Source organism: Patiria miniata, unplaced genomic scaffold (assembly GCF_015706575.1).
Source record: "Patiria miniata isolate m_02_andy unplaced genomic scaffold, ASM1570657v1 HiC_scaffold_30, whole genome shotgun sequence".
NCBI classification, from domain to species: domain Eukaryota; kingdom Metazoa; phylum Echinodermata; class Asteroidea; order Valvatida; family Asterinidae; genus Patiria; species Patiria miniata.
In genome coordinates, this window is record NW_024037070.1 from 2,910,701 (window position 1) to 2,929,303 (window position 18,603).

At 39.2% G+C, this 18,603-nt stretch overlaps 1 protein-coding gene across 1 annotated transcript; it reads left to right on the forward strand.

Annotated features, from left to right (window-relative positions):
- Positions 1-4,369: 4,369 nt before the first annotated feature.
- On the forward strand, positions 4,370-18,536 carry LOC119739297. Its single transcript, XM_038214177.1, has 17 exons — positions 4,370-4,755; positions 5,282-5,535; positions 6,136-6,371; positions 7,343-7,601; positions 7,876-8,068; positions 8,809-8,909; positions 9,638-9,820; positions 10,625-10,754; positions 11,202-11,264; positions 11,656-13,014; positions 13,242-13,396; positions 14,187-14,347; positions 15,087-15,268; positions 15,413-15,466; positions 15,765-15,917; positions 16,478-16,599; positions 16,853-18,536. The coding sequence occupies exons 1-17, from the start codon at positions 4,548-4,550 to the stop codon at positions 17,129-17,131; spliced, it is 4,092 nt and encodes a 1,363-aa protein (XP_038070105.1). The 5' UTR covers positions 4,370-4,547; the 3' UTR covers positions 17,132-18,536.
- The last annotated feature ends 67 nt before the right edge of the window (positions 18,537-18,603 follow it).

Genomic DNA, 18,603 nt, shown 5'->3' on the forward strand with positions numbered 1-18,603 from the left:
AATATGTAAGTCATTTTAAAGAATGGGTATTTCTTATTCCTTCAGCCACCTGATGAATTGTCAGGAATTTTAAAAGGGCATTTGGAGTCATTTTTAGAAAAATTTCTCTTTAAAAGAGGTTCTGAGAGGAAACAGGGGTGTTAATTTAAATCACCTGGACTGTTAGTGAATGACAGTCTAAAGCATCCTGTAAAATCATTGCACCTGGTGTGCTGTCATTTTCAAGAAAAGTGGTATTTTTTTGTAAAAATTTCCAATGCTGGTCGGCCAACCAGCGTTGGAAAAAACTGGCTTTTTTCAAATACTGCCCCCAATTTACCATATTTATTAGTCCGCATTTTGTTTGCAATCGATTACACACCTATTAATGGACACAAGCCATCTACACTGGTTCCCTGACCTTACAATTCCCTGATGTCTATAACTTGCTCCGTTTCATCTTATGTGGGGTCAGGGAACCAGACCACTTGAACATGATTGTCTTTCTTGGTTTTCCAGCATCTAGGAACACAAAACTTCAAACAAGTCAAGAGTAACAATATTTGAACAACCCCCCCCCCCCCATCCAACTATATCTGAAAATTACAGCAAAAGCAAATGTTTATTCCCTTTAGAAAGGTGGAATTCCCTTTAAAAACGTGGATTGCCTTCCATGTGTAGCGCGATATGGGACAGAGGGAATCCCCCCCCCCCACCTCTGTGTTGGTCATTGTGTTACCAGAATCTCAGGAATTCATTTGAGATATCTAGGGGGATGTGTTAGGTAACAATAGTCTAGGGTGTGTATAGGTTATAGGGAGATGGGGGGGGGGGTACCCCTTCGTCCCATTTGTGCTGGGTATATTGCCTTCTTATGATACTAAAATTTCCCATTGCAACTGTGGAGTATGAAAATAAAAAACAAAGCTAATCAATAAAATCAAAATGTTTGAATAAAAAGCAGACGAAAATGTAATAAAACGTGGTGATAAATGTGGTAATTAATGTCATTGGCATGTGATGTAATTACAATACAATTTGTACAAAGGTAATGAAATATAATGTAGTTGTGGTCTGTTGAGAATTATAGTCAACTGAAAGAATATGTACATGTAGTTAGATTGCTGTGAAATTATGAAAAATTGTATAACTTGTTGAAAATGTGCCCTTTCAATGCAGTAAACCGTTAGCCATTATTGTAAAGATGTTGCACATAATGTGTGTGCTTTGATAGGGCGATGTATGCCTAACATTTGTCACTTTGTTTCATAATTCTTTCAACCTTAACTACCGGATTCCGTCAAAATTGGATTCCAATTTTTTGCGCTTTTTTGATGAATTCAGGACTTCACAACTCTGTCAATTTACTGATAATATGTCCTGTTTTTACTTGTACTTAGAAAGTGCAAAGAACGTGCCTATTTGTTTACTGCACTGTTTTAGATTTTGTCAGATTCCTGAACAAGGCAAGACTATTAGAGCTGGTCCCAGAGATCATAAAACGCTTTTTCGATTTTTCAGAATGGCTGCTCACTAGAAGTCTTTTCATGCATATGACAAGAAACACAATAAATGGGGCCACTTATTTACCATCACGTTAGCAGTTTTTCCTATGGTTGTTATTTTTTGTTAAATACCTGAAACTACCAAAGAAGAATTTCAACACATGAATGGACATGCAGCCTTTCGCTAGATGATTTGAGTTGATTATAAATATTGCCTTTTGATGTTATCGTCAAATTTCCATCCAAAAGTGGACGGAAAACTTTGGTAACTTTTTCCGTCCATTTTTGATGGAAATTTGAGGGTGATTTTAATAATTGAAAAAGAAAGAAAGAAATGATTCAACACATTACTTGATTATAAGCCTACATGTTCATTCACATGTCAAAAACTTTTCGGGTGGTTTCAGGTACTGTAAAAAAAAATGACAACCATTGGAAAAACTGCTAACGTGACGGATGCAAAGTGGCCCCCTATATTGTGTTTCTTGTCATCTGCTGTACACTAGACCCAGTATAACTGGGGCACGAGAACTCCCTTTTTCCTGGATTTTGACTTTGGTCGGTCATACTAGCAGGACCAACCAAAGTCAGAATTTGAAGAAAAACAAGGAGTTACTGGGTATAAGTGTACACTGTTGGCTGGATTTAGTCAATTAAGGGGTTATCATATATGATAGCACTGCACGGTTCTCTTCGCGAGCCAACAACCAGGCTGACTCTCAACTAACCGTCAGTCAGTCTGTCTGTCAGTCAGGGAGTCAGTCAGTCAGTGAAAAAAGGTGCAAGCCTGGCACTCTGGGACCTGCAGAAATGTCGAGGAAGTTAAGGTTAAAGACGTTACGAAAACATTGACACTTTTGACAAGTACCAAGATTGCATTAACTATAGAATGTAATGTAATGTTAATTAACAGTGCGTTGGGACTTAGCGCTCAAATAATAAGCATTATTATGAATGCAAAAAAAAAGAAGAAGAGAAAAGTATTTGTGAACAAATGAAATGTACACAGAAAACAATAAGTCTACCTTGTAGTGTTTCTAAATGTGTAAGCAAGTATTTTACTTTTGAAGTTACTTGGAATTACAAGTTATTTTATTTTGACTGAAATACAGCGGTGAGAAATGTTTTAAAAGTGATACACAGATTGGCAAAAGAGAAGCCAGAAATATATTTGCACAACTTTATTATTTAGTTGTTACTTATTTCTCTAAATGATATCTTTACAGTGATATCTGTAGGATAGCATGCAGATTCAAAATGCCTTGTATTAAAATGATATTTACAGAAAGATGTTTTTTTTCAGTTAAAAGTAATTTACCTGAAATGACTTCTAATGATTTTACTTTAGCTTTTATTTTATGTTTCTTTCTTTAATTATGTTTTTGTCCTTCCAAAACAGGGTCATACATCACGGGTGAAAAGCCGTTGAAATATATAAGAATTATTTATATATGTTGCTCTGAATCTAAACATGTATAGATAACAAAAACTGGCTTGAAAATTAAGCAAATTTTGTATATATTTTCCTAGAAATTTGGCAAAATTTAAATTCATGTTTTACTGCTCATTCAGTTGATGTGTGATTCTGTTTCAAACGGACTGTATTTTAGTTGTATTTTATATTTTTTTCTCAACTTAATTGTGAGGTTTAAATTTGGCACTCGCCTTTTAAAAACATATGATTATTTGTTTATAGTAATTAGTAGTTTTCACCACTAATTTTTGAATCGTTGGCGCGTGAAATCTGCTGTTAGTTGGACCAGGCAAAAATGAATACGAATTTGGACCACATAAGCGATTTTTTTTGAACAAAAAATTTAATTATGATTGTTTGGAAAGCCCTTTATTATTTACGGCTTTACTTGGTATGCCTGTTCCTTGTAATTTTACACTTCTTTACATTCGTCACATAATTTTATGTGACTTCGTTAAATACTATTCTTTAAACATATTAAGTTTTGTTTAATTTTTGGGTTTGTTTTAGAGTAGATAAAAAGTGTTCTGTCATTATTTTAATTTTGGGGCTTCATCTTGGTGTAAAGAAAAGGCTTTTGGCAAACCTTTCAAATTATTTATTGAATACTTCTTGTTTTATGAAATTTGTTTTGTTTCCATGAATAGGCCTATAGAATAAATTTATATCCTATTCATTCCTGGACCTATTTACATTTTTTTGGCAAAACAAGAATGGTTCGTTAAAATGGCAGGGCCCTGCATGCCCTGCGAAAATGTTGCGAACTGAATTGCTCACATTTTTAGACTTGTCATTTCTCCCATTATTTTGGTGTTGTCCGCACATGATTGCAAACAAAAGTATTCCCTTTTTTTATATTTTCCTTGAATTTGAACTAAACTTTTTGTGTAATCTCTTGATTTCTTGAACTTGATGGTTTTTCAAAAGTGGGTCCATTCGTTGGAGCTTACCGCGTTGGAGCTTACGCCGCGCCCAGCCTGTATATAAATTAAAAGACAGATCTGCATGAGATGAACAATATTGCTGTGTTGTTAACAAAAATAATTACATTATCAACATCGTTGCCTAAAATAAAATATTGCTGGGTGAAAATTGGAACATTTCTTTCTCATTGTGGTCATTTCGATTCAAAAGTTTTTCTTTAATTCCCCCCGGGATATTTTGATTCCTTTGATTATAATTGTTAATTTTCCCGCTAGTTATTAACGTGTATATGCCTAGGCCTACATGTATAGAGTATTTGCGTAAACTTAGTTTGTTTCAAATCTTCAATAGACGGCTTGAATATGAAAGAAGTTATCGGCATTCTGTTCTTCCGATTTTCCCTTTTCCCCTTAAATCTTTCCACATTGGTTATTTTGTTAAAATAATATTTATTTCTGAGAATCAACAGTTTGGCGATAGTAAACTTTAACGAACCACGTGCAATTTTTTTTCGCGCGCTAACGGGCGCCATTATATGCATTCTTTCTTGAGTGGAGGCGCGCCGCGTTTTGGGGGCTTTTTGGTCAACCCCATTATTTTAAAAAGAAAGCCATGAGCTGAATAAAAGTCGAAGTCTTTTTACCTGCATTCCACCGTCAAACACCATGAAGTCGATGGTGAAGATCATCGTGCTGTGGATGTGTCTGTGCATTCGTCAGATGACTTGGATTTCGCAGGGATCTCAGCTCGGTGTAGTCGTTCCAGACAAGACGACCGATGGGTTGTTTGGCGACATGGGCCGGGCAAGGATCAGGAAATTCACGGTGAACGGTGAGACCGCGGAACTTGATGTCGTCTTAGAAGATACCATCGGTGAGATGTGATTTACATACGGTCAGTCAAGAAGGAACGATACTAACCCCTTACTTGTGTAGTATTTAGGCGTGACTGAGGGAAAGAATGTTGCACCGTGACGCTCAATGATGGTCAGTCATTGCAAAAATGTTGAAAAGACATGAATATGGTACTGAGAAACATTTCCAATTTTTTTTTAGGAAACACTTCGAAATTGTTCTTGACTCTCCATAGACTTTGTACACAACCACAGAAGTGGCGTCTGGAAATACTACATTCTTTCCTGTTTTGAGAGTAACAATATTTGAACAACCCCCCCCCCCCCCATCCAACTATATCTGAAAATTACAGCAAAAGCAAATGTTGTTTATTCCCTTTAAAAAAGTGGAATTCCCTTTAAAAACGTGGATTGCCTTCCATGTGTAGCGCGATATGGGACAGAGGGAATCCCCCACCTCTGTGTTGGTCATTCTTTCCTGTTTTGTGTACATATTCCCCTTATTTTCCTTCCAACTGTTCTCACCCAAACCTCATTCTTTCCAAGGTGCAAGAGAACTTTGGCTTCTTGACTTTCAGCCTTACCGCTACAAGACGGTTACTCCCATCAACCATCAAACCGGCGATTTGTGGTCCGGTAGAACCGGCCTGTGCTCCAACATCGAGGAGAACCTAAGATGGGGCGATAAGTACTTTGACGATGACTTCTTCCAGTCCCACAACAGCTCTGGTGTCAAGAATCTTTTCTCTGAGTATCTCCGAGGAGGTGATAATACAACTTCCGGGATTCGTCTTGATGAGGTTAGTGGCCAGTTTGGATGCTCCAAATTCTTTTTTTCTTCAAAATCTCTGTTAAATACCAGCGAACGTCTGGTCTGAAACTGTCTTGTCTTTTGAAATATTACTACCCTATAAATTTGTCAGTCTAGAACCATGTCTAATCTAGGACAAAATGTTTTCTCAAAACTTTAAGACCAAATGTAACCGTCTAGAGCTAAATCAGTCACTTGGAACAGTTTTTGAAAACTAGGATTTTAGGCTCATGGGAATGGACGTTGAATAAGCTTTCCAATGATGTATAGAATATGGGAATCAGACAAATCAGACGGATTAATACTAAAGGTATTTCCAGGTCACATTTTGCATCAATATTCTATGTAATTTATAGGCTGCAAGCTATCTCAAAGATATGGCAGTGCAACTTCAGACTGTTTTTGTGTGTGCTGGAGCATCACAAATAAATTGTAAATCTCATAAAATTGCCCCATTATTAGGATAGGATGCTAGAAAGGGAGAAGGCATACTTCAGCTGACTTTTCTTTTTGTGGCGGACTTGGATCTAGCACAGTTTTTAATTTCTTTCAGAATTTCTGATATTGATGATTTCTTGTTTGTCAACAGATCCGTTATGACGGCAATCTCGACACCTTCATTTACTGCGAGAGGTCGGATGGGTCCAATATTTGGGATTTTAGCATCCATTTTGAGGAGATTCAGTACACCACCGTCCTTTACGCTACCAACATACGCCCTGTACCTGATTGGTCCCCAGGGGGCGCTGTTCACGTCCCTGCAGTGGCTTACGTTCAGACGCACATTAAACTTGTGTGGAGGCTGTCACGAATTGCAATGGTCAAGTAAGTGTTTGAAGGTAGATAGTTTACAACTATTGACTGCTGTGAGTGGAATAATGATGTGGAAAAACGACCCGAAACCGACCCGACCCGACCCGACTTCGGGTCGGGTCGGGTCGGTCGGTGGCCAACATGCGTACTACTATCAAGTTCCCACGGTATTAATTTCTCTAGTGGACGGGACTGACAGTGAAATAGATACATTGTAACAGTTTTCATGATACCTCGTGATGATACCATGTGTTTGTTCAATAAGCGGAGTTACTCTCGATCAACCAACTGAGTATGACGGAGAGAGAGACGATGGTTTTGCAAAAGAATTCATGCCACGTGGGTAAGGGCAGGCACAAAAAAGTGATCACTTTGTCCAAGCAAAGTATTTGGTTTTTGTTTTTGTTTTTTGGGGGGGTTGTTTGGTTCAGGTTGGTTTTACCTTATTTTTTGTCAGGTCGGTTCGGGTCGGGTCGGGTTGGTTTGAGGGAGTTAAAATCGGTTTCGGTTCGGATTCAGTTTGTATCGCTAATGTTTCGGGTCGGTTTGGCCTGGTCAACCCGACCCGATGCACATCATTAGATTGGAATAGTAAAACTGGTCCCCTAGTTGATCCATGCAGTATCAGGGGCGGATCTAGTTTTCAGGAAGGGGGGGGGGGTTGTGATAGTTGATTGGAGGCATTTACCCCAGGCCCAGAGGGAGTTAAATTAACTCTGTTTGCAAATTGTTATCTATGGGTTTAACAACAAATCTCTGGGGCTGATGCTGTCGGAGACAATTCGGATTTAATCTGGTCTATCTGAATTCTAGTTTATATGCATAATATTGGAAATGTTCTGGTTGTTCTCTGCTTCGAAAAAGATAATTAGTTTTCAGGTGTGCACTGTGCAATTGCTTTTACTGACTTTGAAAGTTGAGGAAAGTTAGCTATTTAAAGTACAAATGCTCCGAAACAAATTATATTCTTTCACCTTTTTCAGTTTTGTGGTGAGTTCTGTCCCAATTGTAAGTGACCGACTCATAGACGAGATCGGTCAGCTCTTGGTTTTATTTGACTTTGCCATCGTCGAGCCATTTCTCCTGAGCGACGGCACACCGGACCTGTCGCGTGCTCGTCTGCAGATGGGCTTCTCAACACAGCTGCCGGCCAGGAATCGTTCCATGGTCGTCTTCCAAAATGGAACCGAGATCTACGAACCTGAAGTCCAGGGGAACTCTTTGGAAGAAGTTGTTAGTTGGGTAAGCTACTCTGACAGAAGGACTCAAGGGTAACATTTCAGGATAATGTTTTTGTTGTAAGAGATTCAGTTATTTAGTGATGATAATTTGTCAGTGTCCAGATAGGTTCTGTGTGTTTTAGAGAGAAAGCAAACTGGCTGTTAAGATCGTCATGCTGGAGTGGTTTTAGACCTAGCTTGGAAAAAAAGGTTCAAGAATGCTCATTGATGAACATGAGTAACTATAATTAGTTCTCCCCTGGCTAAAACTCACCCATCTGATCTTTCTCTGACAGCCTCCCGCCACGTTGGAAAAAACCTCGCTATGTAATCTCCGTCAGCCCAAGTATTGTCTACAATCCTGGGAATTTGAGATGGTTTTGAAGATGGATATCTCAGCCTTGGTGCAGGAGCTTCCCTTGGATGCTACTGGTGTCTTCCAGTTCAACTTTGACTCTTACATATGCCAGACTCTGAACACGACTGAGGGTGAGACAATACTTTCCTATATAACATTGTTGCATGTTTGTCCTTGGGCAGGACAGTTTGTCACAATATTAATTGTTTCAGACCACAGCGCAGTGAAAAGGTTTTTCTAGATACCAGCATTTTATAACTTTTTATTATTATTATTGTTATTTCCTCTTGGGAGTAAATGCTTACCTGTGAGGGCAGAGATGGGCAGAAATATTTGTAAAGTAGTGTTTTCTGTTTATGTTGGTTTTGTTTGTGCCTCGCTGATCTATTGGGCCAAAAAACCCACTATACAACTTATATCTCCCCAAGGCAAATTCCACCTCATAAAGAAAAAAAAAAGGCTTTAGCAGCCCCTTAACCAGTTTGCGTCGGATGACGTGTATACACCAAAGGTTTTGCAGTATTCGGAATGGATGATGGATAAACACGCACTGCGACCCGCTCGCAGCGAGCGAGGCCGGAAATATCTGGGTGTGCTACCCGCAGATGACGGCCTGAACCCGTCTGGGGATCGAGGTTCGTGAAAAACAATCCCGCACCTGGGTTTGGTCACTGTCAAAATAATGCCGGGGTGAACTGGTTTAAAACTTGATATTAAAATAAAAAATTAGTGGGACGATCAAATTCCAGAGCAAAATAGAATTTGGCTTTGCCTTTTGTTGTAACTGCTTGGCTGATAGATTTGGGAAAAATCTAGCATTGTTTTTCTTTACATTGAGTGACGCTGCCCATGAATTGGTTTTTGTTTTGAGGTTGTAATATGACTAGTGATCTACCACCGTGGGAAGTGAGGATTGATTTGACACTCCAGACAACTGTGGACGCAGTGGATGAACAGAAGGATAGCGTCACGGTCAGTCAATTATCTTGGTTAGAAAATAAAAGTTAGAGGTCGTGAAAAGAACATTCACAAATCCTCAAGTTATTATTAATCAACTTCCATCTGTAGCTTGTACACGGCACTTGTTATCGGCAGACAATGAATTCATGCCACTTAGGCAAACAGCGCAAACATTACTATGCACAAAATGATGAGAAACATTGGCAACATTTGGGTGAATGGAATGCACCCTGGACTCCAACATTCACTGTGTAAGTTTGGATGATTGTTTATTCAATGACTTTTTTTACCCAGGGGTCTAAAATTTAATGACAAGGTTTTTTTCGTAGCCTTGGTTCGAAAAGTTTCAACAGCATGAGACACTTTCCATTAAATTGGAGACATCCTTAGAAAAATTGTTCCATTGATGAGAAACTTTGTGTTTGGTTATATCATTTGTGATCGGTCATTCCTTTACAATTTGTCGCTGGTGCTGGCTACTGTTTTAATAAAATAATCATTGCTCTGTTTTTTTAGTGCCCTTTGTAACTGCGTTGTCTTGTTTTTTTGGGAGTCATTTTGTTTTTGCATTGTTTTGTTTGAATGACTGGCTGAGTTTAGTTCTTTGACGTGGCTTCTGTTAGTAAGAAAACTTTGTTTTGTTCGGCTGTTGCCAATGTCTGTTGTCACTCTGCATAATCATTGCCATCGTCATTCACTGTAACCATCACTTTATGTTGTTCTCCATAACCTGTCACCAGCTGTCGATTGTCAAGCTAGCCAATGATAGAGGGGAGGATATGCGAGGCGGCAGGACAATCAATCACATGGAGAATATCACTGTAGAAGTCCGATTCTACCCAGCGTTCTTACGGTCTAGTTACACCCTTGAGCTACAGCTCTTTATGGTCTGCATCGGAGATCAACACATGGACTCTTCCAGGGTAATTTGATTTCTTTCTCTCTCAAATCATTGCAGACAAGTTGTTAGCCCCTTAAAGCCGGGGAGCGGCTATAGCTGTGGCTGCTAATCCTCATTGGAATGCAGTTGCCAGCTGTGGTATGCCGTGGCACACGGCCAATGGGTAGTTCCACAGCTGCTGCTTTTGTGCAGTCCCGCTACCACACAACGGCTGTGCAGTCATGCGGGTCACTTGCTCTGTGTATGGAGGAATGTCCCCATTATGCCCCGGCATCAAGGGGTTAAAAAGAGAAGCTGTCAAATGTACTGATATATTGCTTATGAGCAAGAATGGTTAAAGACGTGTTCCCCGTGCTATTTTCCAGTTTCACCTCAAAAAATGGATTTGTTTTTTCACTTGCTATTTTTCCTAGCAATATAAAAGTCAGTCACTTTTCAAAGAGACATTGAACGAAAAAGATCCACCGACATTTAGTTATTGAATTATTTCCTCACAAGATTTGAATTATTGGCTGCCAGACAATAATTTGGTTTTCGCAGGGTGGGTTATCTGTGCGCAAAATGAAAACCCTTTTGAGAGGGTTGCAGATGCCCTAAAATCAGAATAAAGTAGCTTTTTTGTTGGTTAAAACAAAACATACAAATTGAAAGTTTATTAGGAGAAAAAAAACTCAATTTTTTTAAGAGGTGTATGCATCTTAAAAAATGACTCTCTTTTAGGACTTTTATGACACCACAGCAAAATTTGCTGATGTCATGTTTTGAGATGTCATTTTGACTTCACCCGTTAAGAATATGAACCAGACTTTCAAGGGTCTTTGTACAGGGTTGTCTTGGAGCCAGGGAAGAGGACAGGTACTCCGCCTTTGTCGGTGAGGATCTCAGTTACACCTTTGACCCTGCTGAGGAGCCGGAATACCAGGCCATGCTCCTGCCAACTGATGCACCATCAGAAGGTAAGCTCAAATAGTTCTTGTTAGGTGTGAACATGCATGTTTTTAGCCATGTTTGACCTATCACCATTCAACAGAAAAATTGAAAGTTTATGGGTGGCGCAGTACCTAAAGCATTTGCCTCTCACCAATATGGCCCGGGTTCGATTCCTGGCTTGGGTCATAAGTGAGTAGATTAATCGTTGATTCTCTCCTGTGCCACAAGGGTTTTTCCTCTGAATTCTCAGGTTTTTCCCCCTCCGCAAATAAACACTTTCGATCTGGCTGAGTGCTCCGGTATTAAGGCACCTTTACATGCCTTCGGCTTGACCATGTTGTAACTGCATCCTTCGCAATTCAGCTTCTGCTGCGCGAGTAAGGACGACTAGCCCCCAAAATTTATTTAATTGAATATTTATTGAGTAACAGTCCCAACCTTTAGTTGTAATCAATATTTGGGTAATTTTGTAGATGAAGTCGGTGAAAGTTTCAAAACAGTGGTTCCACCAACACCTGTCCCGCAAACATACACAGGTAAGACTTAAATTGCCTCAGTCCCCATGTTGAATTATTATGGATATGCACCTTGTTGTTTCATTTCCCACATTTAACAAACAAGAAAAATTTACAGGACTTTTGATTATACAGATATGCAAAACTAAATGGTCCTTGACGAGAAATACAATGTGCCCAATGTCAGGTAATATTTTTGGTTAAACAAAATATTGTTTCTGCAATGAAACATTAAAAATGTTTCAACTGTGAAAGTTCACATGATAATCATTTTCCCTGCGATGTGAAATTTAGGGGGGGGGGGTTGTTTAATCCAGCTGTTGTAGTTTGGGGAATTTATTTACATTAAGAGCACACAACAAACTGTGTATAGTTCTGTAAATTTATTATTGATAGTATTTTTTCTTGACAGTTGAGAAAGTTTTGAGCCAGGAGTATATCATTTTGACTGGAGTGGTCGCTGACAGTGTCTACATCCGACCTCATCATGATTCTACCATCAGCACCTCTCTAGGGAGTTCTACGTCATCCCTTTATTTCCTTCAAGATGACACAGGTGATGCAAGCTTGGCCGTGCTGTATATGATTGAGCCCTTGTCCTCATCAAGTCCTCCGACTTTACAGCCGACATTTATCGTAGACGACCCTGCCTTCCAGTTGCACTTTGCTCCTCATTTGGACCAGTACCACATCCTCGAGACGGTTCTGACGAGAACTGACGCCAGCTTGGATTCAGATCTCCAAACTGTCTACTCAGCATTCACTAGCCAGCCTGAGGTCCTTTCGTATGTGGGGCCTACAGACCCAGTCAACCTCCACTGTGAAGATTTTGATACCGAGAGGCACTATCGGTACCATTATCAACCAGACTGGGTGGATTTGTCATCTCGCACCTGTCAGTTTTTGCAGGAGTTGACTAACTTGAGGGACCTCGTTCAAGAGATAGTCGCAACCAGTCAGGATGTGTCTCTGTCAGTGGAGACTCTTCGTTTGCTACAAGTCTTACATCTGGAACCCAGTTATTTCCGAAAACTCCTTGAGTTTCAAGAAAACTCGGACTTGAAGAGCGTTGATACGGCCCTGTATAGCATTCTGCTGTTTCAAGATGAAGAAATCATTCGGGGGTTTGAGCCCTCTGGATTCCTGAGCAATTTAAGAGACAGGGTGCAGTACTTTGCCGATAGGGTTCATAGTTTCAGCGATTATGTCATCGAATCAGTTGAGCGATTGAATACAAATGACAATGTCCAGTTGACAGAAGTGCTACAGATAGTTTCAGAACTCACGAAGAACGAGAGAGAAGACTCAGAAAGCTTTTCATCGGAATCTTCGGACAGTTTGGATGAAGACTACTGGCAGAGCTTGGCGGTTGATGATTCCTTTTACCGATTCCTGTGGAGCATATGCAGCTTGGGAAGTGGAATTTACCAAGGAAATTTCTATACGACAGAATCTCGCAATCCTGAGATAACTCTAGAGCCTCCCACGTGTCAAAATGGTCGCTTCTTGGCAGGTTACTCGGAGCATTGTCGAATGGACTGGGTGGAAGTGATTACATTCTTGGCGTACTCATCACCTGTCGTTACCACACTGGAGGCGTTGCCGGGAGGGTGGGGTTTCTGGTCGGAGTGGACCGAATGCGCACAGTCCTGTGGGGGCGGTGTTCGCAACAGACAGAGAGAATGCATAGATACACAGAATGGATGCAGCGGCCAGAGCAGCCAAACTAGTTCATGCAACAGAGAAGACTGTGATCTCTACGACAGTGAGGGTAAGTTTTTGTATCGTTAATAAAAGCTGTACATCCTACACTTTCACTGCAATGTACATTTGCCCTAACAATTTCCTCGCACTGAAATTCATGTAGAAGTATGCATGAACATGCCTCAACAGTTCACTGTGGCATCGAGCGATACAACGTCATGTATATCATGCAGGTAATGGCTAAAGATATTTGTAAAAGGGCAAACTTATTCCATGCACATTTCTCAACAACAGGGTTCCGTCTAGTGTTCAAAGCGACACAGCACACTGGGTATAGCATCTATGATTTCTGGGCTTCGTCAGACTACACCTCGGATTCGGCAGTCAACTCGGACCTGTACAAGAGCAGCTTGGTAGAAGAATGGGCAGACTCCATCACTGTAGAGAAGGTATTGACTATAGGGATAAATACAGGGTGTCTAAAAAAACAAACCCCGATCCCTCAAGTCCCTTTTTTCACAGCTTTTAAAAAATATTAATCGCAAATTTTGATACACATTTAGAGAGTGTACAGGGTGTGTCAAAAAAGGGAAACCCAAATGTTGGGACTATTGTTTTAGGGAAGTTCTGCATGTAGCACTTTTGAAATCTAGGATATGAAAGCCCAATTCAAAAGCTTTCTTTTAGTACAAGAATCATTCAAAGCACTTATGTACTTTTTAAGTTACGGAATTTTAAACACAACCACCGTTTTAAAGTTCTGTCCACCGATCACAAAAAAGGGGTGCGTTCTTTCAGCAAAATGAAAACAATTCACACACATCCCTATGTGATTTGTTTTTGTTTTGCTGAAAGAACACTTACCTCTTGTGATCCATGGACAGAACTTTAAACAGTGGTTGTGTTTAAAATTCCGTAACTTGAAAAGTACACAAGTGATTTGAATGATTCTTGTACTAAAAGAAAGCTTATGAATTGGACTTTCTTATGCTAGATGCTATCACCCAAAGATAGTTTCGTTGGTGAAAAGCTAATGAACTATACTCTCCACAAATGTTTCAACATTTGCGAGGTATTTTTTGAAAGCTATGAAAAAGAGCGGGCATTGAGGGTTTGTTTCTTTTTCAGACACCCTTTAGGAATAGAAGGCGTTGACCGAGGGGGCACTGAGGCAAATTTAAACCGACATTTACCAGCTCGGATTCAAGTCATGGTGTGCATTTTTTCCCTTGATTGTAGGTGAAGGTAGTCCTGTGGTACCAGAGTCGTCAGCCACTTCTAGAGCTAACCTTTGATGGTACAGACTCCAACAAGATGGATTGGTTTAGCGACAATCGTCTGATATCCTCTCCTTTTGAAGACATCAGCAGGAGCAGCAAGAATTTCTTTAGCATAGAAGGGTAATTATCTCACAAATTGCCAGTTTTATATTGTTCAATTTCATGGGAAAAACTAAACTTTTAATTATTTCCAAAGCAGATGTAGAGGTTTAAACTTCAAAAGGCACATCCGATCGTTTGCATTTATCTCAACGTAACCTACCGAATTATTATCAAAACGCTTACTTGGATTAAAGGTCGTTTCACCCCCGTGAAATTATTCCGTCTGGCTTGCCGTCTTTAAGAAGAAATCAAGAAATGTAGGTGATTTCCAATGATCAGTCAATTGACTGATTTTTTGGAAATACAGAACATGCAGAATGCTATGGACCAAATCCTGTTTTGTTATCAAAGGGTTGTGTGTGGTTTTTTTTTTTTTTACTGTTTTCTCGAAAAGTATAATTTAGCTGAAAGTTCAACGGGTCATTTCTTTTTTAGATTTTGAGTTGTGTTATTATTAGAAACAAACAAACTGCACAAAAAGCAAAGAATCCGATATATGCCTTTCAGCAAAAGTAAGCCATGAACTTTAGTAGGGTACTGTTCCTACTTTTGGTTGTGATTTATGTTTTTTTTTCTGGACAACAATTTTGACATTCATTTTTTAAATATGTTTGATTACAAAGAAAATGATGATTCCATTAATGTGTGGACTTTAATGTGCTGTTTACTGGTTTTAGGTCCAGATTAGTGTTAGGGTTCAGGTTTATGGTTATAGGCTTATTTTGTGTTAACCGATTTTATTGGTTGTTATATACAGCCATGGCAATCTTGGACGTCGTTTCTTCATCAGCCATTGGTATAAGGGTTGTGGTCATCAGTTGGGCTGGCTGGTCGTGCTCGACGGTGGGCAGCACGACCATCCATGTCCGTGGGAAAGACACCATTCCTACCCGGCCTTCTACTATAGCAAGCTCAACACTATGACCAACTTCAAAAGAGGTACAGTGTGAGCAGGCAACTCTCTGGTATGGAATGAGTACAACTCGTACATATTTATGAGCAAATGCAATTCTTCTATTGGTTGGTATTCTAACATGTTTTGATTTGTAGTATTCCTTTTTTTCTGTCATTCGTGTCATGTAGGGCAGCTTGGCTCTGCTGAAGAATTTGCCATCTTCATAAAATATTCCAAATCAGGTATGAATAGACCTTCATTGAGACATATTTACCAGGATAAATATTTGTAACAAACTGGAATATTTTTACAAATTTAAGAAGTCTTGGGGTTAGCCCAAGTCTGTTAAAATTCATGTTAATTAACATTTGGCAGATATGGGTTGGAAGGGTGCAGTCCGTTTTTCCACTATCAAACAATTACTAATACAAACAGGCTAATTTCTAAACTAAAAACATAGCTGTCTATCAATGCTGATTTTCAACTTCTTTGTTACTTCACATTATCCAAAACTAGTGCATTCATTTTTTTTGTCGCCAGTCTATATTCCTCCTCCTGCCACCTTGCCCCCACCCGTCACCTACACAAGAGACGTGATCTCACCCCCGCCTCCTGGCAGTGCACTTCGCCTGGAGGAATATGACCGAGAGAAAAATGTGCATCGAAGTCAGCTCCAGAATACTGTCTTATCCCGTAAGAAAAAGTTGTCAAATTTTCTTGGTATTTGTTTAAGGGTTGTACGCACGGCAGCCATCCTTGAGGTCATGCTTTTGTTTGTCAGTAGCAGACAGTACCTCAGAAATGGTTGCTGAATGCACTGGGTCTATACACTTAGGTTTCAGGTTAAAAGATATCCCCGTCATCCGATTGGTTGGTCATTGATCACATGTCATTGAATTATTCGTCCCAAAGCCAGTGTGGCGGCACGGCAAAAATAGAAGTCCCATTCCACGGTGAATGGAAGTTCCATTGCACGATCACACTTTTGATGGCCCTGACCAATCAGTTGACGAGGATTTATTCAGGTGTTGTATAAAACAAAATAATGAAAGTTTCACATTCGTGCAATGGAAAGAATGATTTCATTCAGTGACAGATGGAATGTTCGATCCACTTGGCAAAATTATTCTTACCATTGCACTCACAAACATTCATTATTTGTATTTAATAATGTAGCAAATGTATCAATGTTTACAAATACAAAAGACCATTTTTAAATAAACTGGAATGTCTTCATGCACATTGTTTTACAGAGGAGAGGAATTCGTACACCATGACGACAATATACACGCTAGTGAGCACCGATGATGAGAGAACCAGGCGAGATGGGCACCGGGCGAAACGAACGCTGATCGCTTCGACAAAACTACCCCAGGTGCGTGTTGGGGACACAGTTGAATGCAAAATAGCATTACACATTTTGATTAGTGTCGTACATGAAATGGCCATCATTAATGACATGCAAAAGAGACATAAAAAACAGAAAACATAACAATTAAGGTCTGCCGTTATTCTTTTCAACAGAGTGGTTGCAAAATGGGCCTATATCTGGCCAATTTTCATGTAAATGTATTTCACAAGATTTTATATAAACAAATGACAAGTTTTTCCACTTTTTGTTTCACTAGCTCCGGAGTGTTGGGTTTATTTCTGAAGGTTGCCCACAAGGGTCAAAGTTCAATGCTATTGACCTAACATGTGAGTGCATCAATGAGGAGTGGTTCTACAGCCTGGTGTCATTCCAGTGTCAGCCTGGCAAAAGGAATCAGGCACCAGAGATGGATGTGGTAGAGAATAATGTCACCCCCGAAAAAGGGCCTGCTTCATCAAGTCCACCCAGAGATGTTTTGTCATTGGTCATTGCCACAGCAGTTTTAATTTCAGTCAGATTCAATTCGCAATATTAACCATGCAGTCATACTGGTTAAAATAGTTCGTGCACGGAGTCCATTTGAACAATATTTTTAAGTTAAAAAATGACATGGATAGTGGAAATTGTGCAAAATATCACATTTTTTTCACTAACTTCTTAGGCTTACAAGACTTCATCTTATTTGTCGATTGCAAGCTCTTAATGTTTTTGTTTTATGAGTTTTAAAGGTAATGTTTATTAATTTGCAGAAATTTGTCAGGTATTATGGAATTTTGAATTCCAGCGATGTAAATTTTAATTCTTTGTTTTGCCTTCCACCAATGTCGTTGTCGAGAATGTTGTTTCCATTTGGAAGTTGAACTTTATATCATTAATTTATATATTAAATCATATATTAATTTATCAAATTAATTTAGAAAAACTATTGGTTAATATATTTTGAAAATTCTTTAATCGATATTACATATCTTATTTATTGTTTACAAGTTTAAAAGTATTCATCTTTTAACAGATTTCGTCCATAATAAGATTTAGTCAAAGATTAAGTGCATTGTGATATATCCCAGGAAACATGAATGTAATAATGGTTTACAAAGACATGGGCCGAATTTCAGGGAGCTCTAAGGCAGCACCTGATTTACTACAAAAATTGATTAATGCTTTAAAAATGATGGATTAGGCCCCGCATTGTTTTGGATATCACACGATGTATAGAGTAAGGAAGGTTCACTGGACAATGAAATATCATTAGATGTTTATTGCGTATTTACCAATTCTGTGATTTTTAGATGAATCCGGGCAGTTTGATCACTCCACACGCACGAGGCCCCCTTCGATGGAGAAACCATTGTGCACGCTATTGCACAAAGCAGCTGCCCTGCGACGGATTATTTGAACAATAGCTAGCACAATGCTTCTGCCATTGAAGGGGCCCTTCATGATAAAAGTGAAACGCGTGCCTGGATTGGTCTTTACAGAGCAAATATCGACAGCCCAAAAAAGTTGACCAAGAGATCAGATATCTGTTGCATATTCACCAATTCTGTGCTGATTTTAAACTAATTTGTTAAACGGAGTTTTTAGCTTGCAGTTTGATGAAACTGTACTTTGACTCCATTACTTTTGGTACTAATGAAGCTAACGATTAGTCATATTAGTCATTTATTTATCAATAGTAGAGGCCACAGTGTTTTCCCACTATTTTAAAAGCAAAAATCTATTTTTTGAAAAGTAGATTATATTTTTGTACTTTAAGTAAGATTTCCTGATCATAATTCAGATTTGATTGTTATTATTATATTTATGTTAAGACTAGAGGTCCAAGGAAATTACTGGGAAAAGTACACTCCTGTTTCAAATAAGGTTTGCCAGTGGGTTCAAATCATACATAATTAAATCTCTTGGTTGAAAATAGAGGGTGAAAATTGTTTATTTACTATGTTTTTCACACTGACGCGATGCATCCGTGCTGCGTACATGCATAGCAGATTGCGATTTGCGTTTGTC

Bases quoted from the DNA above. Each gene is read 5' to 3' on its own strand.
- LOC119739297 (XM_038214177.1), top strand. From the start codon at position 4,548: ATGAAGTCGATGGTGAAGATCATCGTGCTGTGGATGTGTCTGTGCATT. The intron at 8,069-8,808 runs GTGAGACAATAC...TTTTGTTTTGAG, and splicing joins GACTCTGAACACGACTGAGG to GTTGTAATATGACTAGTGAT. The intron at 8,910-9,637 runs GTCAGTCAATTA...ACCTGTCACCAG, and splicing joins AACAGAAGGATAGCGTCACG to CTGTCGATTGTCAAGCTAGC.